Raw genomic sequence first — 24,852 nt, 5'->3', positions numbered from 1 at the left:
CGGTTTTGCAAATTTCTTCTACGTGAGGCATACAGGACAGCTGGATTCTCCTATCAGATATATATTTCATCTCTTATAAAATTGTATGCTACAAGGCCTGGGATACTCCACTATTCATTTCTGAAAAAATGAATGAAAATGGCAAATAGAATCTTAGCACTATTAAAACAGTTTCAATCTCACAAACTTGCTAAAGGGTTTCTGGGATTGCCAGAGATTCCCAGATAATATTTTGAGACCCTCTGAATTACATTTTAAACTATTAAATGATAGTTCTTATCTTATGTATCTAACCTCAGATTAATAGATTTGGTTTAACATACGAGCTTACTGAAGAGGGGGACCTAGGAGATAAAAAAAAAAAATGAAAAAAATTAGGATTTTAAAAGAATCATGGCACCCAAAATCTGAACATGGTAGTATTATGACTGGTAGAAACTCAGAAAGCTAAAATTATTTTAAGATGTGTTTATTGAAGGACTCTCCAGTACTAAAGTTGTCAAAGAGGTGTTGAAGAAGAGAGTTTAAAGAATGAAAAATCACCAGGATCAGTATGGTAAGGCCTATGCACTTGAGCTCATGGAGACAGCCACATTATGAGCATAGAGCACTGGCTTTTCACACAAGGAAAATAAAGCATACCTATATGCCTTCTTGTCATTTCTACCGTAGCATTTCGGTTAACATTGGAGAGTAAACCTAAGCAGAACCTCTCTGAATTTGAGGGATCTGTGAAGCCGTCTACAGTGAGCGAGGGCTGTGATGCATGGAAGGTCTCTCCAACCCTTTGGTTTAATTCATAATATGCTATTGAACACCAAAATGCAGGTTCTGAGTAAGTAACTGGCTGCAAATCTGAAAAATAAATAAGTAAAGTAATTTTCATAATATGCTATTCAACACCAAAATGCAGGTTCTAAGTAACTGGCTGCAAATCTGAAAAATAAATGAGTAAAGTAAAATAAAGAAATTTATAAAGATTTCAAGCCTAATACAGATTGAGCATCATCATCTTCACATGCTCTTATGCCAGCATAAGCTGGTAAGAAACAGCTCAGGAAGTAGACATAGCATCTATACTGGCTTCTACAAGTCATAACCAGATTTTTAGTTTTTCCAAATCTCATTAGGTCAGTTTATATTGGGTTATTTGTTTTAAGTCTAGTTTTTGTCCAAAAACAAAATAACCATAGGCAAAAACAAGTAAACTTGCCATACTTGGTGCAGTTTGAAAATATACAATAAAATAATTTTTTAAAGTACAAGTAGAATAAAGCTGGAGCAAATATCAATAAAAGCCACAAGAAGTATCATAAAAAAGGATAGAAAATACACCTTTTTTTTTACATTACTCTTTCATCAAAAATTCTTGAGTTACTAACAAAAAACAGAAAACTCACGTAGTGTATGTAAGAGGCAGAAAGTAATAAAACACAAAGAATATGCAAATGGAAACAATATGGAGTCAATAGACCACTTTTTTCATGGGAAAACAAGGATTACATGTACTTCCAAAATTTGACTAAAACATAAGAATGACCTGATAATTTTGTAAAATAAATTCCAAACGTGTAGAAGCTGAAGAAAAATTGTGAAAGACCAAGGTCAAATGAAAGTAAAAAATAAATGACATAAATATATACAAGTACACATATATGTACATATACTCATTTATATATATAGCCCCATCCCACATGCACATATTCACTGATATGTATACATACATACCTCTTATTGTTACGCTAAGACATACAAATAAACATACCAACAGAAATCTACCAATAGGTCATAAAATTTTCCATGAGTAAAGAACATGACTTAAATGAACAAAGTTGTTTCATACAATCTTATATGCCAGCAAAAAACATCTAGTAATGTTGAAGCACCTTATCAATCTTTTAAGCCATATTTCAAATCATTTGCATAATTATTTGATTATTCATTGGCATTCCTTTTATACACATGAAAAATAATTTTCACAGAGAATTTTTCTTAAGTAAATCCTAAGTAAACACATTGGGAGAAACTACTGGCAACTTACCCAAGCTATGATTAACAGGGGAGAGTGTAGTAGGAGACAGTTCTGCTGGAGAGCCTAAAACAAAAGAAGCAGATTTAAAATAGATGTTGAAGCATTCCCAGAACTTCTGATCAAATAATATAAACAGTTTGCCGGGTGTGGTGGCGTACGCTTGTAATCTCCGCGCTTGGGAGGCGGAGACAGGAGGATCACACAGGTTCAAAGCCAGTCACACTGGCTTCATAGACCCTTTTTCCAAATAAAAATATAAAAAGTAGGTCTGGGAGCATAGCCCGGAAGTAGAAGGGTTTCCAGGAATCCTAGTACCACCAAATAATAATAATAATATAAACAGTTGTATCTGGTTATAATTATCACCAATAATACACAGATAATTCAACCCCAATAATTCAAAATCCATTAACTACTTTAAGATAAAAAAAAATACAAAGGGTACAAACAGCGTTGGCTATTTACCATGTTGTTCCCTCTCTCAAAGGAATACTACTGACAGTTCCTTGTTTATCTTTCCAGAAATATTTTATAATCCATATCAGTAATATACTTCTGTGCCTCCTTTTCACATACAAATGTAACCTAGTTTTGAACTTCTATACTACTTACTCCATGAGAAATTGTGTTGATGTTTCCTTATTACTTGTCTACCTACGTATCAGTCAGCAGCTAGCATTATATTATGATCCCATACTGGTAGATGGTCAGGCTACTTTTAATCTTTTGCTTTAAGCAAGACTACATTAACTAATCTTGTACATTTTGGATACTTCCAATCATATCTTAAGAATACTTTTTTCTTCTTTTGGTGGTACTGGAGTTTAAACTCAGGGGCATTTTACCCCTAGCACACTTAAAAATATATATATATATATTGGTGGTACTGGGATTCCTGGAAACCTTCTACCTCCGAGCTACACTCCCAGAACTATTTTATTTTTTATTTGGAAACAGGGTCTCTTAAGCCGGCAAGGCTGGCTTTGAACCAGCCCGATCCTCTTGTCTCCGCCTCCCAAGCGTGGGGATTACAAGCATGCACCACCATGCCCGGCCATTTTTAAAATTTTTCTGAAACAGGATCTACTAAATTTCAATGCTGTTGGCCTCAAGCCTGTGTGACCCTCCTGTCTCAACCTCTTAAGTACTAGAATTCCAGGTGTGTGCTACCACAAACGACCTGAAGGATACTCTCCTTAATAGAGAAACTATCAGATCAACGGGTTTGCGCATTTTTATAAGATTTTGCTAGAATTATTATTCAGAGGCTATAGCAATTTACATCACCCCCTCCACCCATGCAGACACGCGCGTGTGCACACATGCAAGGTAAAATGATACCCGTGGTTATTATGACTGGTAGGTGAAAACATGGTCTCATCAAGTACAGTTACAATTCACAGGTCTCTCATTACATAGAGACACTTAATGCTTATTTATTGAATTTCCTTTGTGTCAATAGGCTTTTTTTCCTCTTGTGATATCAATAAAATTTCTTACTGATTTGAAGAAGACTCTTTATGTACTAGGGATATTAGTCCCTTCATGGTAAGGTTGCAAATGTTCTGTCATCTCTTTTAACAATTCTAATTTTGATAATCAAAGAACTTTCACATTACTTGACTTACCATTTTAAGGTTTGTATCAGTTTAATAAAAACACTGACGACAGTGAATATTCTTGCATTACTCTTGACTTAAAGGTAATGCTTCCAGTATTTTCCATTAAGCGTAATATTTGCCTTGACACTGACAGAGGTAATATGACTTCAAGAGTTTTGCATTAATAGTCTCAGGCAAAAAAAAACCAAAAAATATTGATAAGTAGATGTACATGATAGCTTTGTTTGTAAGATTCTGAGGTCAATCTAGAAACCCTGTCTTTTCCTATGTTCTGTAACAGTTCAGGTTATACTGTAACAGCACGTTCTTTAAATGTTTGAAAGAATTCTCCAGTGAAACTCTTTGCAGTTAACAATTTTCTGGGGTTTACTCTGAGACATTTCTCTATTTCTTCCATAAAAATTGACTTGATATAGATTTGTTTCTTGGAACCAGGTTTGTTAAGTTATATTCTCTCAGAATATTATCCAGTTCTTCCTATTTTAAGTAAAACAAGTTAAATCTAATGAATAAAATAAAAAACAACAAACTATAAAAAGAAAAATATTATTCAGACTACTCAATTTCATGAAACTTTCTTTTGTTTTTGATGGTACTGGGAATTGAACCCAGGGATGTTCTACAACTGAGATACACCTCCAGACCTGTTTACTTACTATTTATTATTTAATTTTTGTGGCACTTGGGGATTGAACCCAGGGGCATTCTACCTCTGAGCGATAGCCCTAACCCTATACCATTTATTATTTTGAAACAGGGTATCACATTATAAGTACTGGGATTACAGGTACACACCACCAGACCTGGCTCCATTTTATTTTTTATAACTTCTTGAGTCTTGGAAAATTGCTGAGGCTGGACTTAGACCTGTGTGATCTTGTCTTAGCCTCCCAAGTACTTGGATTATAGGCATGTACCACCCACCACACCTAGCTACATGCAGCTAAATTTTAAAATGCATTTGTTGTAAATGACTAAAAAATCCTATTGCAATTGTAAATACAAGATAAATTTTGTTTATAATCATTATTTGCTATGCACTTAGGGAGTGGTCTACAAGAATATGACCTTTATAGGCCTTCAAGCTTCAAGCATGCACTATGGCACAGATATAAAATAAGGGTGGTCAGATGGCTGTATGCAGCCCTCTCCTCCATAGACCAGTATAATAAAAATATTGAATGGCACATAAAAAAGGTTAAATGGTGCCCACAGATAAACAGACATAGAAAAAGAGAAGAGTGACTATTTTTTATAACCCAAAACAGCCTTCCTAACACAAGTTATATTTTTCTGTTCCTCAGTTTGAAAATCCATTGGCAAGTCATACCAGGTACAACTAAGAAAGGTCAAAATATATTTAGAACAATGAACAAAAATTCACTGCTGTTTCCTGAAGCAGATATAAGATAAACAAAGATACTATTAGAAATAGAGGAAACTGTCCAATTCAAATTCCTAGCTTTAACTGTTTACTCTTCTATTAGATATTCATCAGAAGTGATCAATAGGGGCACAGTACATTAATTTGACTAAGGGAGTCCTTTAAAATGTTACAAAGAGCCTGGCGTGGTGGCGCACACTTGTAATCCCCACGCTTGGGAGACAAGAGGATCCCACAGGTTCGAAGCCAGCCTCGCTGGATTAAGAGACCCTGTTTCCAAATAAAAATATTAAAAAATAGGTCTGGGAGCATAGCCTGGAGGTAGAAGGGTTTCCAGGAACCCCAGTACCACCAAAAAAAAAAAAAAAAAAGTTACATAAAGGAATGTTCACTGTTTAAAAGGGGAAGCAGGGTGGGATATAGAGAAAAATCCATGAAAAATCGATGATGTGTGCATGTATTTATAAAATATCTCTCTGAATCTCATTATGATATATAATTACAATTCGCCAATAAAAGTATAGGAACAATTTATTAGTTAACCAGAGCTTTTAAAAAACACTGTTTTAGGAAGATGGCGACTGAGAAAAGCAGGGCTTAAGAGCCCCGCTAACAACCAATCTCCATTACCACAAAATCAGCGCCTTTCATAGCCAGAAAACACCATCACCAGAGACACAAAAAAATCACCAGGCTCCAAAGAGAAAGCGAACTGAGAACAGAGCTCAGAGCCACAGAGGAGATACACCGGCCTCACGCCCGAGACCGCGGCAGAAGCGCCATACTGCCAGCGGCAGCGGCAAATTCACCGAACGGCTACAGCAAGCCGAGGTGAGCCCTTGCGGAACAGCCAGGCAGGATTTCTCGCGGCAGGTAAAATCTAAAGCTCCCAGTGGCTGAGCTCAGCACACGCCGCAGGGATTCAGAGTGGAAAGCAAAACCAAGAAGAAACACGACAGCCTCACGGCCGAGGGCGGGGCAGCGGCGCCATATTGCCACCAGCGGCAGCAGCAGGGAATTCACTGAATCCAGTACAGCTACATCTGCATACTCAACAATAGTGAGTCAAATTGCGGGCAACAGAGGAGAAATCCCAGTACTGTACTCCCTGGGACTTGACCCAGTGGGGGAGGGGCGGTGGCAGATATCACACCATAGGAGAATGCCCAACCTGGCACCCCCCACAGTCTAAAGCAGTCTCTATCGACTCTCTGGGTCGGAGACTCTGTGATACAACCCAGTAAAGAAGTAGTGGGGTCTGAGATACTACTGACTCGAGATCCAGACCACCTTAAGAGAAGTCATAGTGACCCAAGGGAAGAACCCAGAGAAGGCACAAACTTCCGAAATCATGGGAAAGAGGAATAATACTGGAGCAATAAATGCCCACAACCCCACAACATCAAAACCCGATAAAACAGAAAATCAGAGATTTCTAGAAGATCAAATCAGGAAAATAACTGTAGAAATAATAGAGGTGCTTCGAAAAGAACTCAGAGACAGCCAAAAAGAGATAAAGGATGCAATTAATGAAGTAAAGGCCTCAATTCAAAGCACAAACAACCTATTAGACCACATGGAGAACAGAATCTCGCTCTTAGAAGATGATCATTCCAAAAATGAACGCATAGTTTCTAATCTAGAAAAAAATATCCGACAGCAGGAATCTGATATTGAAGAAATATGGGCCCATTTTAAGAGAGCTAACCTAAGAATTATTGGAATAGAGGAGGGAAAAGAAAGTGAAACCAAAGGGATTAACAATCTCTTCAAGGAAGTAATAGCAGAAAATTTTCCAAACATAGAGCAAGAGGTTGATACACAGGTCCAGGAAACTTATAGAACTCCCTTTAGACAGGATCAGAGAAGAGGATCCCCACGCCACATAATTGTCAAAATGACCAATGTGGAAGCCAAGCAGAGAATCTTAAAGGCAACAAAAACAAAGGGCCAAGTGACCTTCAGAGGCAAACCAATTAGAATCACTCCAGACTTCCCAAACCAAGTCATGAGAGCCAGAAGGGCTTGGAGTAACATATTCCAAACTCTGAAAGAAAACAACTTCCAGCCAAAAATTTCCTACCCAGCAAAACTTTCTATCAAATTAGATGGAGAAATAAGAAGCTTCCATGACAAACAGAAACTGAAGGAATTTATGTCTTCAAAACAAGCATTAGAGAAAATACTCAAAGAGATTAACTACAAAGAAGAAATAGGTAACACACACCAGAACCAGAGAAACAAGAGTTTCCATCCAACAGTCAACTAAGATTGGTTATCTGTGGAGATTCATTATTTATGTTAGTCTTTTACCTATCTTTAAATGGTATTGTTTGCCTTTATTGTTGTTAATTTTTAGGATTTCTAGTTGGAATAGTAATATACCTTCAGATATAGCATTTGGAAATATTTTATCCCATTCTATTAGTAACTGTTATCTGTTTACATTGTCTTTGGATATACAATATTTTTTTTTTTTAGGGAGTTTATATACTCTTCTGTTGCCTGTGCCATTGAAATCATATCCAAGAAATCACTGCCAATTTCAATGTTGTGAGGTTTTATGACCCAGATTTTCTCTTAAAGTTTATAGTCTTAAGATTTATATTTAGGTCTTTTATCTATTTTGAGTTAATATTTGTATATGGGATTAGGTAAGGGTCCAACTTTACTCTTTTCCTTGTAATTATTATGTTTCAACAATATTTAGTTAAAAGATTATTATTCCCACCACCAAATGTTCGTGGAAACCTTGTTAAAAATAACTTGACAATATAGGGAAGAATTTAGCTCTAGGCTTTTATTTAACTCCAATGGTTTATATATCTGCCTTTAGAACAGTACTACACTGTTTCAATTATTGTAGCTTTATATGGTTTGAAATCAGAAAATATATATCTTCTAGCTTTGTTCTTTTTCAAGATCATTTTGGGTATCTAGAGTTCATATTCCATATTAGGATAGAGTTTTTTTCTGAAAAATAAATATATAAATATATGATAGTTTCACCTAAAAAAAATAGAAAAAAAAATATTCTCTGGTAAGAAAGAAAGTAAAAAGAAACATTGAAATGTTATCTTTAAGTCATCAAAAGCTTGGTATCAGACAAATGAAACTGTTATGTGAGATTATCATTTTTAATTTTGGATAAATTGCTATAATACTAGATGTCAACCACTAAGCCAAGCATGGGAGGGAGGGATGGGGAGAGAATGGGGTGGGGATCGGGTGGGGGCTGACTAGGCGATGTGAGCATGTATGTCTACAAAAGTTTGTATCCCACTATGATGTATGAATACAGTGCACCAATAAAATAAAATAAAATTAAAAAAAAACACTGTTTTAAAACCAAGGCAAGTTGGTTTTATCATATTTAAATGATAATTAGCCTATGAATTATTCATATATAAATAATTTCCATGTAGAACGGGTAATAAATATCCTCCCCCCACTCACTCTCTGGCTTCCTGCCTCCATGATGTGAGCACAGCTCACGTGCTCTCCTTCCTCTCAGCTTCCTACCACTATGCCCTGAGTTCCAGTCCCCAGCCTCACACAGACTGAACCTGAAACCATAAGAAAATAAATCTTCATTATGCTAAGTTACGTGGTTAACAGCTGCAAGAATACTGACCAGAACACTGCCCTAAAATGTCCTCCGACACTGCTTCTTAGTCAATATTCCCTTCTCTATCACCTCGACTTTTTACTGTCTCCATGGCTTTGCATTTTCCAAAATGTAATATATTATAGTTGAAATCATACAGTATAAAGCCTTTACAGATGAGCTTCTTTCACTTAACAATATGCTTCTGAGGTTTTTCCATGTCTTTTCATGATTTGTTAATTCATTTCTTCTCAGCACCTAGTATTATACTGTCTGGATACACCACAGTTTATTTATTCACCTATTTTTAAAAACATCTGGGTGCACCCAATTTTTTAGCAACTATAAATAAAATTTCTATAAACATCCATATTCAGTTTTTTATGTAGTTATAAGCTTTCAATTCATATGGGTAAACACCAATAAGCAAATCTTTAAGACTGTATGTTAAGAGTACTGTTAGCTTTGTAAGAAACCACCACACTGTATTCCAAAGTGGCATGTTCCAAGTCAGGACAGATGCTGGATGGAGCTGGATAAAGAAGAAACCAGCTAAAACTTTAATGGTCATGTGTGAGCACCTGGAATTGAGAAGCACCAAGGACAAAGATAGTTCTCTTCCATATACTCCTAATATATAATATGTAATAAAGTTTTAATAAATGTCATTAGCTGAGTACACGGTGACACAGGAAATTCTGGGCAAGGCTACAAAGCACTGGAATTTGCTGTAAACTGGACATACTTAGACCTGAAAGCCAAGGAGGGGACTCACCCTCTCTAAAACCTGAGATGAACTTATAATAAGACACCAAATCGCCATCCAACTCAACTCCTCTTAGATCAGTTCCTCCACTCAGCGACTACAAAGAGAAAACGATGGGTCGTTCCAAAGGAAAATATCTATGTTGCTCCCTAGTATTTTTTTTTTTTACAAACATCATCAAGTATCTGTTTAGAAAACATGAGTCATACAAAGCAGAAAAATCTAATCCATAATCAAAGACACACCACATAGACAGAAGCAGATACCAGATATTAACCAGACATTAGAACTATAAGCTAAAGACTCTAACATGAAAACTGTAAAACTAAAAAACAAAATATCAGAAATAAGGCTTTAAATGGTTTAGCCGCAAACCAAAAATCAGACCCACATATACATTACCATTTCTCTGTCATATAATCATTAGACAAAAACTCAAGACAAATCAATGGAACAAGAAAAGTCTCCTCAATAAATAATGCTAGAACAAACACATGTCTATAGGAGAGAAGGACCAAGAATAAAAAGCAGAAATGGTAAATTCAAAGCATTATTCTTTTCCCTTTAAAAATGTTTTTAAATTAAATCACGCCGTGGCGCACGCTTGTAATCCCGTGCTTGGGAGGCAGAGACAGGAGGATCGCGCAGGTTCGAATCCAGCCGCGCAGGTTTAAGAGACCCTGTTTCCAAATAAAAAATATATTTAAAAAAGGTCTGGGAGTGTAGCCCAGAGGTAAAAGGGCTTCCAGGAACCCCAGTACCATAAAAAAAAAAAATGTTTTTAATCACTTGGGTGAGGGGGGGAGTTAAATATATTTATTAAGTAATATATATGACAACAGCACAAACTGGAAATACACAGATGAAATTAGTGTTATAAAGTTCTTACATTTTCAATAATTTGTAAAAATATAATTTAAGTAAGTTTCTGTATAAAAGGTGCTATACATAATGTAATCACTAGAATACCTACTTAGAAATAACACTGCTATTGATAACAAGGAAAAAAAGAATAGAATGAAATAAAACCTATTTTATTAGTCTAAAAAGTAGGAAACAGGAACAAAGAACAAAAACCAGATAAGACAAATAGACAGTAAATAGCAAAATGGTATCTTAAATTCCAATGATAACAATAACCACTTGAAATACAAATGAACTAAACTTTCAAATGAAAAGTCAAAGATTATTAGGATGAAAAAGGCAGAAAATGCTGTCCACAAGAAATATATCCTAAGTATAAAGAGGAAGGTAGAGTGAAAGTAAAAGGGCACAAAATGTATAATGCAACTACAGAGATAAAAAGATATAGTGATGTTAATGAGATGGATTTTATAATTAGATTTGTCAGGAAGATATAAGAATTCTAAAGGTATACCGTCCAATTACAGATATTAAAAATACATGAAACAAAACTTGATAGGAATAATGCTGAAATAGCAAATTAAAATCCAATATGGAGTACATTCTTCTCCAAAACTGACCGAAAACCAGGTTAAAAATTTCAGAAAGAACTAAGAGGATTTAAACATCATCAACTACACTGACTTAAATAATGTTTAGAGAACATTATAATTGCATAATACAGTTTTTCAATTACATATAAAACTCTCACTAAGGTAAGCTACACATTATGACATAAAATAATTTTTAGATAATTTCAAAGGACTAAAATCATACATAGTACATTTTGGACCACAACAAAAGTAAACTAGAAACCAATGAGGATTTTTTTTTTTTAATCACCGTACTGCTCTAAAAACATTTTTTAAATTTCGAAATAACTAAGGGGTCAAAGAAGAAATTTTGAAATGAATTAGAAAACAAGTAAATGACAATAAAAAGCAATGTATAAAAACTTGTAGTAAAGAGATTTAAATGTTTACATTAGCCGGGTGTGGTGGGGCACACTTGTAATCCGCTCTTGGGAGATGGAGGGAGACAGGATGATGAAGGGTTGGCAGGTTGGAAGCCAGCCGTGCTGGCTTAAGAGACCCTGTTTCCAAATAAAAAAATATAAAAAATAGGTCTGGGAGTGTAGCTCGGAGTTAGAAGGGCTTCCCAGTACCACCCCAAAAAATAATAAAATAAAAAATAAATGTTTACATTAGAAATCAATAACCTAAATGTATATCACATGAGATTAGAAAAAAATTGCACAGTAGATTGATAAAAATATAGAATCAAAACAAATGAAATAGAAGATAAAGACAAGTTAATAGTAGTTGAAACTACTAATTTTTGAGTCCCTTCCAAGACTTTAAGTAAAAGTCAAATTATCAAATTAAAAAAACTGGACATTACTACAAGTCTTATTGACATTATGGAATAATAAATATTAAAAGTAACATTCCAGCAATAAATTTTGCAATTTAGGTGAAATTAATTTGTTACAAAATACCAAATAGACCTGCTGAATGTGGATGTGGTGGTGCTTGCTTAGAATCCCAGTACTTGGGAGGCTGAGAGAGGAGGACCAGAGGTTCCCAGCCAGCCTCAGCTACTTAGTGAGGATACACACACACACACACACACACACACACACACACACACACACACATTTTCAAGAGTTTGTTCATGAAAACAAAATAAGGCCAAGATTGGTTTGTCATTAGAAAATCACTTAGAATTCTCCTACTGAAAAATATGATTTAGCTCTGTGGTACAATGCTTACCTAGCACATTAGGCCTTGGATTCAATCCCCACCACCACAAAAATAAATAAGTATAAAGGAGAAAAACTATATGATCGCCTTAATGTTTGCAGAAAAAAAAGAGACAAAATTCAGTCATTAATTCAAAACAACACTTCAAACATTAAAAACAGATAGCACAAGCCAGGAATGGTGGTGCACACTTGTAATCTTAGTACTTGGGAAGCTGAGACTGTGGGATCGCAGGTTCACAGCCAGCCTCAGGTACTCAGTGAGGCCATCTGCAACTTAGTAAGACTCTATTTCAAAATTAAAGAATAAAAAATCAGGCTGGGAGTGTAGCTTGGAGGTAGAATGCCCTTGGGTTCCATCCCCAGCACCACAAAAACAACAACAACAAAACAACAAAAAAGTGCATTCTCTCAATCAGAGCAAGAAAAAAAAAAAAAAAAACTATAGGTATCCACCACTGACATCTACTTAACAGGAAATTATAGAATATATTCCTTCTATGACCAGCAAAAATACCCAAATGGGCCGGGCGTGGAGGCGCACGCTTGTAATCCCCGCGCTTGGGAGGTGGAGATAGGAGGATCGCGCAGGTTCGAAGCCAGCCGCCCTGGCGTAAGAGACCCTGTTTCAAAAATATAAAATAGGTCTGGGAGTGTAGCCCAGAGGTAGAAGGGCTTCCAGGAACCCCAGTACCACCAAAAAAAAAAAAAAAAAAAAAAAACCCAAATGTTCATTCTTATCATTTTCATTCAAGATTTTACTTGGTCTTAGGATATATAAAAAAAGTGCAGATAGATGAATGAATAAATGAATAGATCTTTACTCAATAGATGACATGGTTGTGTATATAGGAAACTTCAAGAATCTATAGAATTCTAGAACCAAAAGGTGAATTTAGCAAGGATTTTTTTAAAAAGATCAAAATATAAGACCCAAATATTTTTCTATATCCTAGAAAGAAATAATTGGAAAATTTCAAATTTTAAAAACAATCCATTATTATAACAGGACTAAAAAGACCATCGAGAAATGTATGTAATAAAAGATGTTCATCTCCAATAAAGCCTATAAAACATTAAAGGAAAATTGGCAGAGCTGGGGATTGAATCCAGGAGCATTCTACCTCTGAGCAACATCCCCCTCCAGACCAGTTTTTACTTTTTTGTTTCCCCAAACAATCTCACTAGGTTGCTGAGTCTCACGCTATATTGCTGAGACTGTCCTCAAACCTGTGATTCTCCTGTTTCAGCCTCCCAAGTACTGGGATTACAGGCATGTATCACCACCATGCCTGATTCTGATCCCTCAGTCTTGACAAACAACCTTACTTTCTATTTTACACAGAAGACCCTACCCATGCAGGTGAACTTCTTGTGTCTCTGGATTTCAATTCCCCATTTCCCCCCCAAATTTTATACAACCAAAACTTACTTTTTCTTAATGGTTAACTTCTTTAATTCTTTCTTTAAATACATTCCTATAGTGCTTATTACGATTTGGTAGCACTTTTGCTTAAAAAATATTAACCCTGTTAATACCTTATAAATTAGGTACTCAGTGTACCTAGATAACCTAGCTACTATATGGTAGGAGAACAATTCAAACTCAGGCAGTCAAACTTAGTCTAACTACACTATCCTGATTACATGTTTTTGTTAGAGAAATGGTCTTTTAAGTGGGGTCTGTGAGCTCTACCTACTATTATATAAAATAAATAACTTACAAGAAAAACTTATAACTTATTTTCTAGTTTTTTATACTTTAATAAAATTTTAAGCTTTATAATTTAAAGTAAATAATTATAAATTTTATGTAGCTTTATTATAAATAGTAAAATTTTATACTTTAACCTAACTTTTGTGCATGCCTTCAAATATACATGATGTTATATACATGATGTTAAGTACTTATATGTAATTTACAAAGAATTATACATACATATACTATTAACAATCCTCTCTAAATTTGATTACTTATTCTATTAGCCTCCTTGGACCTGATTTAACAAAGTTCCACAAAACTGGATGACTTAAAACAACAGTGTTTCACTGGGCCTGGTGGCACTTGCTTGAAATCCCAGCATTTGGGAGGCTGAGACTGAAGGATCGTGATTCACGGACAGCCTCAGCTACTTAGTGAGGCCTTCCACAACTTAGTGAGACCCTGTTTCAAAAATAAAGAATAAAAAGTAGGGCTGGGGGTGTAGCTTAGAATTAGAATGCCCCTGGGTTCTATCCCCAGTACCACACACACAAAAAAAAAAAAAAACCCAACAATAATAAAAACAGTACTTCAGTATTTCAGTTTTGGAGAAGTCTAAACTCAAGGTGTCAGCATGATAATGCTCTCAAATTTATGGGATAATCTGTTTAATGCCTTTTGCATTTCTAGTTTCTTTTTTCTTGTGTGTGTGAATAAGGGGGGAGGGGATTGGGGACTGAATCCACGGGCATTCTCTCTCTCAGCTACACCCCCAGTCCTATTTTTTTTATTTTTTTTAAACAGGGTCTTAGCAAATTGCTGAGGCTGGTAAAGAACCTACAATTCTGTCTCAGCCTCTTAAATCCTGGGACCTGGGATTACCAAGCATGTGCCACCATGCCTGGATGCTTCTAGTTTAACAATCGTTGGCATTGCTTTTCTTCCAAGTGCTACCTCCAGTAAATGAATGCCTCCTTCCTACCTCATTCTTCCCACCTCATTCTTTTCCTGCATGTCACTTCTCTTATAAGGACACTAGTCCTGTAGGATTCGGAGCCCAGCCTACTCCCATTTGACTTTATCTTAATTCCTATAGTACAGGAGGTTAAAACTTCAACATATCTTTTGGAAGACCCAATTCAATCCAATGACATATGCTGATTCAAAAACCTTTCAAGCCTATATCTTTGTATATCTTGTGCCATGTACACTTAGAAGATATAAAGATGAATTGTGAGTTATGGAATTTATATTTTAGGATGCATCTATTTCTCTATACCTGTGTGAACAAATAAATTTATAAAAACTCAACCGGACTTGATAAGAAACTTACTACAGAATACTACAAAGGTTAATCAAATTTAGAGATTTCTTGTGATTATTTAGTTTGATTTCTAATCCATTAAGGATCCAATGAAAAAATGAAGACCAAAAAAAATATATATTTTAAAGGGTAAAAAGAAAAGAGGATGATGGCCCATGTAGCTCTTTATACTAATTTGTCCTCTGCTTGACTTTTAAAAATATTAAAATTCATTCATTCTAAGCTGGGTGTGGTGGCACACACTTGTAATCCCAGCATTTGGGAGTTTGAGACAGGAAGATGGTGGTTTGCAGACAGCCTCAGCGACTTGCTGAGTGCCCTTTGCAACTCAGTGAGACCCTGTTTCAAAATAAAGAATAAAAAGTAGGGCTGGGAGTGTAACTTGAAGGTAAAATGCCCCTGGGTTCCATCCCCAGTACTGGGGGAAAAAAAAAAAAAAAAAAAAATCATTCATCCATTCTATTCCAGTAGAGCATGAAAATAATCTTTTGCTGTCCCCATAGTAGATGCAATCCAGGGTCAGAGGGGAGACCAAGTTTGGTGCGGCCATCTGTGTGTGTGTGTGTGTGTGTGTGTGTGTGTGTGTGTGTGTGTGTGTGTGTGTACCAAGTTTGGTGCGGCCATCCGGCGTGTGTGTGTGTGTGTGTGTGTGTGTGTGTGTGTTTACTATACTGCCTAAGGTGGCCTTCAACTCCTGGGCTCAAGCAATCCTTCAGACTCGGTATCCGATTTGAACTGTTTTTCTTGCCGTGTCATTGAGAGAAGAATTGACAATGGCTAAAAGAATGGTAGTTAAAGCAGCTTTTAGCGTTTCATGAATGAGACAGTTGAATCATCATTACAAGAAGCAATCTTAAACATGCTGTACTATCACTTTTGTATTTGGTTGAATTAACAGTCTACTGTAGAGCAGTACCATTTTATTCATCTACCAATTGATGGAAGGTTGGGTTGTTTCTACTTTTAAAATAATGTTTACATAAATATTTGTATATAAATCTTTGGGTGAACATATTTAAATTTATTTGGACAAAGATCTTCAAGTAAAATTGTTGGGCTATATAGTTAATAATATATTTAACTTTTTGAGAAACAAAGTTTTCCAAAGCTACTGAAACATTTTTACAACCCTATCAGCAATACATGAGGATTCCAGTTTTTCTGTAGCCTCAACGATGCTTATTAGTGTTATTTTCTAATTACAGACTTCTAGTGAGGGTGAAGTGACATTTCATTGTTTCACTATTCTTTATAATGTTTAGCTCCTTTTTGTGCCACTCCTTTTTTTTTTTTTTTCCTTTTTTTGCAGTACTGGGAAAAGAACCCAGGGCATTCTACCTCCTAGCCACAGCCACAGCCCTATTTTTTATTCTTTATTTTAAAACCAAATTGTGGATGGGCTCACTAAATAGCTGAGGCTGGTCTTAAACCTGTGATCCTCCTATCTCGGCTTCCCAAGTACTGGGATTACAAGTGTGCACTACCACACCCGGCTGTGCTATTCATTTTTAAATGCCCCAACAGCACTATCCAATTGCAGGGAAAAAAAGAACATTGCTAATACAAGAATGGAGCTCACTGGTATTCAAGCATGCTAAAAAGACACTTGGAAAGCCAAATATCACTTGCATCAAGATACACAACATATTATTTCTAACAATCATAAGATTATCTACCTTTCTATCTGCACTCCTAATAGACATGAATATGATTAGCTGCAGCAGAATCTCCTTTACCTGGGCATCCACAAAATGAAAGGATTCAAATAACAGGATTATTCTAAAGGCCTACCTCCCCCTGCCAATGTTGATCCATTTTAATATAATTTAGGATATCGCAACTGCACAATGTGTTAGCATAAGATGTACGGAAAGGTTGATGGTACAATTTGTGGGGTTTTGGTATTAAAGTTTCCAAGGTGTGATAGTAAAATGTCTAAATTACAGACAGGGTGGATCAAACTGGACCATCACTATGTCATCAATGGGATTTAACTGGTAACCTACTAATTCTGCTAGGTTATACATTCCATTATATAACAACTACTTTAAAATTTTGATGTGTGCAGTATTTTTTATATGTTTAAAGTTTTCTCCATTATGTTTGATTATGATAGCTAAGCCCAATAAATTAATAAAATTAGGTCAGGTAAAATATATTTTGAGTAAATAATGAGCTATAATTCACAACTTACTATTAAAGCACTAAAAGCTCATCTCCATCCCTTACCCCTAATCTCTCTGAAAAATTTAGAGTAAGACTTTAAAGAGAAGCATAGAATATGTAAAAAGAACAAAAAGCATGTGAATAGTCTCAAATCTTCATTCCAGTAAGACAAAATTCTACCAATTATTCTGCATGACAGTTTATGTTAATTTAACAGGGCTATCTCTTGTGAGTTTCAAACAATACAAAAATGTATGATCATCCCTGCGTATCTGTAGGATATTAACTTCAGGACCCCCCCCCCCATGGATACCAAAATTTCTTATAAAGAAAGACATAGTAAATGCTATGGAAATGGTCCTTTACTGTACTGAACAGCAACAAGAAATAAAAGGCTGTACAGGTTCAGTGCAGACACAATTCGTCCCCTCAAATATTTTTGGTCTGTGGTTGGTGAATCCAGGGAGTTGGATGCTATGGATTCAGAAAACTGACTACACACACACACACACACACATAACACACATATGACTATTTATGAATTTTCAAAGACTTTTTTTTTTACCTGTGTCCATACTTTGGTTCAACTGTTGATCACTTGTTTCTCCATCTTCACTGATATATCCAGGAGGTGGTGTTTCTATAAAAGTTTAGAACAAATCAAGTATTGCTCCAAGGTAATCTCACCACATTTCCTCCAAGCTAACAAATTTAACCCATGAATTACACCAAATAACAAATAAGAATTTATACATTTTTATAAAATGCAATATTGGATACTAATAACTTATGATTCAGATTTTTATTTAAATCTTACAAATTATTTGTGTGTGTGTGTGGTTCCTGGAAGCCCTTCTACCTCCAGGCTACACTCCCAGACCTATTTTTTATATTTTTATTTGGAAACAGGGTCTCTTAAGCCAGCGCGGCTGGCTTTGAACCTGTGCAGTCCTCCCATCTTCACCCCCAAGCGTGGGGGATTACAAGCGTGCACCACCATGCCTGGCTAAATCTTACAAATTCTTAAAACCTATTTGTAATACGATCTGGCTCTCCTGGTACACTTTCTTAGATGTTTCTTACCTACCTGGTTAACTTTCATTATGTACATGATATGAGGCAAGAGTCAAAAAACTAACTTCAAAGAGGCCTTAGTTCTGAACCACTATGCTTCAAAGACAGTAGTAGCTACATTTTTTTTTTGTTTTTAAAACTAACAAATATCAGAATTCATACTTAGAAGAGGATTAATGAACATCAGAACACACACATGCAGATTTCAGATTACAAGAAGTGTTGCAGGTTTACATCTTGTACTAAGCATGTCATGAGGCAAATTATGGTAACATGATTCAGGACTGCTCTAGCCTGAATTCTACATAAAAACTATTTTCACTAGAGTTTCTAACTGGTAAATTCTAAGTGAAGGAGAAAATTCAATTCAAATATAGACTATATTACCACATAAAAAGAAGTAAAACACTATGAAAATATTAAGTTTCTAATACATCACTTCCACCATGTTTTCTGAACAAACTATTTACAGTCAGAAGGTTTCTGAATAGTTTAATAAGCGTCACAGAAAATTAAAACATTTATATAATTCCATCATTTTTAATTTTGAGGAGAAAAAGATATTGAGGAGGAGCCGGGCATGGTGGCGCACGCTTGTAATCCCAGGGCTTGGGAGGCTGAGACAGGAGGATCGCGCAGGTTCAAAGCCAGCCTCAGCTACTTAGTGAGGCTCTCAGCAACTTAGTGAGACCCTGTTTCCAAATATAATATAAAATGGGTCTGGGAGTATAACCTGGAGGTAAAAAGCCTCTGGGTTCCACCCCAGTACCACCAAAAAAGAAAAAAGAAAAAAAAAGAAAAAGAATGACTTATCCTACCTAGGAATAATGCCCTTAAACAGCTTCTCTTCTTTCCCTCTCATCCTACTCCTTCATACTGCACCCCACCCTTTCCTCTTACCTCCTGGAACCTTCTCAAAAAGAGTTTACATTTGCCAGCAACCTAAAAAGCAGCCTTAAGTCCTCTTTTGGAATAAGACACTAATCAAAAAAAAATACATTAAAACAATTATAAACCACTTTCTATCTGTAAAGGGGGGGGGGGTCTTTTTTTTTTGTCTTTTTGGACTGGGGATCGAATCCAGGGTGGTGCACTTTCCAGGCAAGCGCAAGCTACATCCCAGCCCAAACCTAGCTATTTTAAAAAATACTTTTGATAGCCAGGCGTGGTGGCACACGCTTGTAATCCCCGCACTTGGGAGGCTGAGACAGGAGGATCGCACAGGTTCGAAGCCAGCCTCAGCTACTTACTGAGGCTCTCAGCAACTTAGTGAGACCCTGTTTCCAAATAAAAATATAAAATAGGTCTGGGAATATAGCCCAGAGGTAGAAGGCCTCTGGGTTCCACCCCCAGTACCACCAAAAATAAAAAATAAAAATAAATAAATAAAAAATAAAAAATACTTTTGTTTCCTCTGATATTTTTTTAAATTGTCTTCAATGAACAAGCACTTTTTCCATGATGAGGTATCTTAAAGAAATACCTTATCCTGATATTTGTTTATGCTAGAGGAAAAACAAGAAAATATAAAAGAAAAGTAAGAAAGTATTAGTTGTTCTCTTTAAAAAATAGTAAAAACTAAAAAGGCAAGTACTGTATTATGAAATATTAATAATTACATATTAAAAGAATTAGAGTGGTATGAGAATGTGGTTAAATTCATTCATTTTTCCATCAACAATTACTGAGGTTCACAAGAAATAAAACTGATAGATCTTATTTTCAGTAAGTGTTCCTATATCTATAGAACTAAAATATTGTATCTTGTATAGAAATGTTTACCTTAAAGATTACATTTACCTTAAAGAATATCAAATTAAGAAAAAAATTTATCTGATAGATTTTTTTAGTTACATTTGTGTCGAGAATATTTTTTCCTGCACCTTTGCTTTATTTATATTCTCCATCTCTTTCAAGCTTCAACAACTAAGACAAACTTACTACAATCTTTTCTTTGATTAGGGCTACTGTAAAAAATATATATATTAAATATAAAACTTTTCCCCAAAAGAAAATTGTTTTATGTACTAAGCTCATACATTCCACAAAATAGTCACTCATCTACACAGATTTAAATATCTAAAATTCAAGAAGTAAAATTATAATTTACTAATACTTGAATGTTTAACTTAACTTTAGGAGATTGAGAAGGCAAAAAAATACCTGGGATGTAATTACTCTGTGGCTCAATTCCTGCTGGGAAATTAGTGTTTTCTGGAATGGAGTGGGTGTAATCATCCAGAGGTGGTAGTTCTGTTAGAATTTCAGTGTGCCGGGGCACTAATACCGGAGGCAAAACTGCAAGAATTAAAGAAACCTGAGTTAGTGGCATGAAGCAAAGTGGAAAGAGGATTTACTAAAAGTCTTCACAAGGAAGGAGAAAGCAGCAGTTTAATTTTTAAAATTAAAGAGTTCACATATTTAATATTATATTAGTGACTGAGGAATTAACAGATCTGATTATGGCATTAACTTATACAGGCCACCATATTAATTTCCAAATTTAACTTTATCTTATACTTTGGGGTACAATGTGACTCTCATAATATGAGGTCACCATAACATTTCAGAAAGTTTCCTCCATTGAAAAGTTGAAGAAAGATTTCTTGATTTGTAAAGTCAGATTAAGAGAATTTACTAAAAGCATAGCTTTTTAATTTTTTCAAGTTTAAAGCACATACTCAACTAAAAGGAAAGTCTTGCTACAAGCTTTATTAAATTCCTTATATATAACCAGGTGTGGTGGCGCACGCTTGTAATCCCCGCACTTGGGAGGTGGAGACAGGAGAATCGTGCTGTTTCAGAGCCAGCCTCGCTGGCTTAGGAGACCCTGTTTCCAAATAAAAAAAATATAAAATAGGTCTGTAAGTGTAGCCCGGAGGTAGAAGGGCTTCCAGGAACCCCAGTACCACCAAAAAAAAAAAAAATTGTTTATATATAAATATTATCATTACAGTACTTTTGAAAACACTCAAAGAGCAATATGCTTGAAAACAGATACTGCAGCACAGAGGTGGAAAAATATGTCAGTTTCACTCTGAGCAGATAGCAAATCTGTGGAACTTCCTGGATATCTACTTTGATGTCAAATAGTACACTATTCCATTAAACTAATTTTTCTTTCTAACGTATTTTCACATTAAAATTGTAAAAATAAGAAAGCATTTCCAACCATTAATAAGATATATCAAGTTTAAGATAACTTACTAAAAATTTACAGTAAAATTTCCCTGGGTCACAACAGTCCCTGTGTACTTAGGTTCAGACATTTATTTTAAAATTGGGGTGGGGGAGTCCCTGTAATTTTCCTACCTGGTGTCTCAACTCTCTGATAGTGGTAAGGGTTTACACATACTTCATCCTTTTTCAGATTAAAAGCATACTCGCAGTTTTCAATTGCCTTGAGTTCATGGTGACTATGAAGATCAGGCCAGCGCCATAACCGACAATATATAACATGTGGCAAACCTTTTCGATGTGAAACCTGAAGACGACCATCAAGAGACCTAATGGGAAGAAAGGGGAAAGAAAGGAGGGAACTTTAAAAAAAAAAATACGTATAGTTTAATGGGCTAAATTAATAATCTAAGAGCAGAAAGAAAGAAATGACAGCCATTTAGTTAGTTTTGGTGAGAACCAGGAAGAAAAGTGTACTTTAATGGATCTGACAAAGTAAGCAGCAGCACTAGCAGGTATTTCCTATAAATATGCAATGTCAAGACTCAAATGCCAATGAAAGGCTAATCATTTGGGAAAAAATATCCTTTAAAAGAATATCATATAGCTAGCTATACTTGAAAAACTTTTTGTCAACAACTCTTTGATAGGTCAAGCTCTTATTTAGAAATGCTACAAAAGGCATTAATTCTGTAGGTAACTTAACATCAAACAAAGAAAGTAGTGTGAAGAATGATAAATACCAACAATGATGTGACAGTAACTTACTCAGACTAATGTAACTCATTCAGTTGTAACTGCTTGATAACTGAGGTATATTTGTATAGCTCACACATAAATGCAGATGGTGATGAATATGAGATGAAATGGAAAATACCAATATACTTAAAAAAGAGAATGAGGTGATTAAAAAAACAAAAACAGGTTAGCCTACTATTAATTGTGATTTAAGGGGTTCAGTAAATAACTAAGTATTAGTATAAAGATGAGATTTTAGATGATAACAAGAAATTTAGCAAAAACGGGTCATGTATCTGCTTAAAAATTAGGCCAACAACAGATTAATCTTGAATTAAAATGAGTATATAATTATCAAAGTTCTTATCTTTAGGGGATACAATAATTTAAAGAGGATTCAAAACTAGAATTGCATTGATCAAAACATTAGCTAAAACATTTAATATATTTTTAATACTGGCAAGCAGATATTTTAAATGCTATGCCTTATTTTACATTAAGGAAACATCCTAGGCAAAATTACACTAAGCAACCCAGTAGAGGTCTTCCAAAACACCCCCCTCCCACAAGATCTCTAGGATTCGACAGAGGGCAGAATATTCACCTGGTTTGTTCAGAGAAGCTGTAAAGGCCTGTTGTATCCCACTGATCTATCGCATTTGGTGTACTCAGTCCCCAAATTTCAGAGCAAGTGCTGTGCATAAATTGAAAAACAAAAAATTGATGTGAACATGGAAGCGTGGTTATTCAAAATACCATGATGTAAAACATGGAGAATGTACAGAATACTTCCTTCACCCAGAAAATATATACTACTTCACTTTTTACAGGCATTTAGGGATGGTTACTATATTTTCTATATGAAGGAAGCCAATAAAATGGAACATGTGACTCCAGATAAGTTATGATTATGTTTTAAAAATGTGAACACCAATGTTCTTTAGCGTCAATGAAATTACATTTATAATGTCCTTTCCAATTTCCTCTACTCAAAACAAAAGATCTAACACCTACTCATTAACCTTACTAACAATAATTAGTTTAATTAGTATTTTTAGGAAAAAATCTTTATCTTAAAATAGATGTTAACTAATGTTTTTAATATAGAAAAATTCCAATTAAACCTTATATTTACAGTTAAGGTTTTCAGGTTACTTGACCGCAATACTTATATATCATTTTACTAAAATCATCATTGCTTTCTTATAAAAGACAAAGTAGGTTTTAAGTCATTCTAATCTAAATACCACCTTAAAATTTTTCTTCCTTCTTTTCAGATATTGGCAGCCCAGAGATACCACTGTCTATTTTCTCTTTTACTAGTTCATTTCAAAGTAACTTCTGGTCTGTGGGAGAAGGGAAGAGTTTAATACAAAGTTTTGGAGTGAAACATTTGACTGCCAATGTCTCTCAGGTCCTAAGTTATACTCCCCCCCCCACCCCCCCAGTACTGGGGATGGAACCCAGGGGCATTCTACCTTCAAGCTATACTCCTAGCCCTATTTTTTATTCTTTATTTTGAAACAGGGTCTCACTGAGTTGCAAAGGACCTCACTAAGTAGCTGAGGCTGTCCGTGAACTGTGGTCCTCCTGTCTCAGTCTCCCAAACTGCTGGGATTACAAGTGTATGCTACCATGCCTGGCTCTAAATTATACTTTTTAAATCAGTCACAAGGTAGTTTTGAAACTCAAGTCCCATTCTCAAATACTACAAAAAAATTACCAAAATTTCAAGGAGACAGAAAATACATTTCAAAACCATGTTAAAAAATACACCAAATAACTGATTAAATCCCAAACTTAGACAGTTAGTGAGCTAAATAAACATTTCAGATGGCAAGCAATGGTACTGACTTCCTGTGGCTAGGTAACACAATCACAAGTACGAAGGGCTATATAAGTCCCCTTCAACAGACACTGGTCTGCAGGAGGCCATGCCCTGCTTAGGGACTATAGCAACTGGTAGTTCATTAAGGGGAGAGAAAAAGCCTTAGATGGTGGTGCATGCCTGTAATCCCAGTGATTCAGGAGGTTGAGGCAAGATAATTGCAAATTGAAGACCAGTCTGGGTATAGGGAGACCCTTCTCAAAAAGGCAAGGGGCCAGCTGAGACTATATCTCAGTGGTTGAGTATCCCTAGGTTCAATTCCTGGGACTGTAAAACAAAACAAAAACAAAAAAAGTGCAGAAATTTCCCCACACTACCTTCAGGTATTTTAGATCCTCTTGTTTTTTCAGTGTGCAAAATTTACCAGGTTACAAAAGACCTTCTCTTTATCCAAAAGATACACTGATTTTAAATCATGACATAAATGGTTCCTTTATTTAAAAGATATTTATCAAATATCTACTGGTAACACATAGTGCAGTATAGTTCAAGTCACAACAAAACCACCTAAATTCTAGTATTGTAATTCTATATTTAAGGAAGGAATTAACAACAGTATATATCAGAAGCTATTCTGTTATTACAATACTAGAAAGAACTTTTCACTCAAATTACTCTGGGACTTTTATGAGAACTAGAATATAAAACAGAGCATGAGAGCTTAAGCTTAGCTTTATATAAGCCTTGAAAAGAATCAAATTAGCAGT

General features: G+C 35.3%; 1 protein-coding gene across 2 annotated transcripts in view; it reads right to left on the bottom strand.

Moving 5' to 3' along the window:
* Positions 1 to 24,852, bottom strand: part of SMAD2 (SMAD family member 2) — a gene marked incomplete at both ends in the record, with an annotated part of 64,576 nt that overhangs the window by 5,691 nt on the left and 34,033 nt on the right. Inside the window, 6 exons of one of the 2 annotated variants that reach the window (XM_080714406.1) lie at positions 643 to 855; positions 2,042 to 2,095; positions 17,834 to 17,908; positions 20,506 to 20,640; positions 21,655 to 21,848; positions 22,862 to 22,951. In XM_080714406.1, coding sequence (XP_080570532.1) covers positions 643 to 855; positions 2,042 to 2,095; positions 17,834 to 17,908; positions 20,506 to 20,640; positions 21,655 to 21,848; positions 22,862 to 22,951 — 761 coding nt within the window. The remainder of the gene's footprint in view (positions 1 to 642; positions 856 to 2,041; positions 2,096 to 17,833; positions 17,909 to 20,505; positions 20,641 to 21,654; positions 21,849 to 22,861; positions 22,952 to 24,852) is intronic. The other variant, XM_080714407.1, reaches the window with a different exon arrangement.

This window comes from Muscardinus avellanarius (assembly GCF_963383645.1).
Source record: "Muscardinus avellanarius genome assembly, chromosome: 17".
Lineage (NCBI taxonomy): Eukaryota > Metazoa > Chordata > Mammalia > Rodentia > Gliridae > Muscardinus > Muscardinus avellanarius.
The sequence above is the reverse complement of the archived record's forward strand: the minus strand, read 5'-3'. Positions and strand labels throughout refer to the sequence as shown.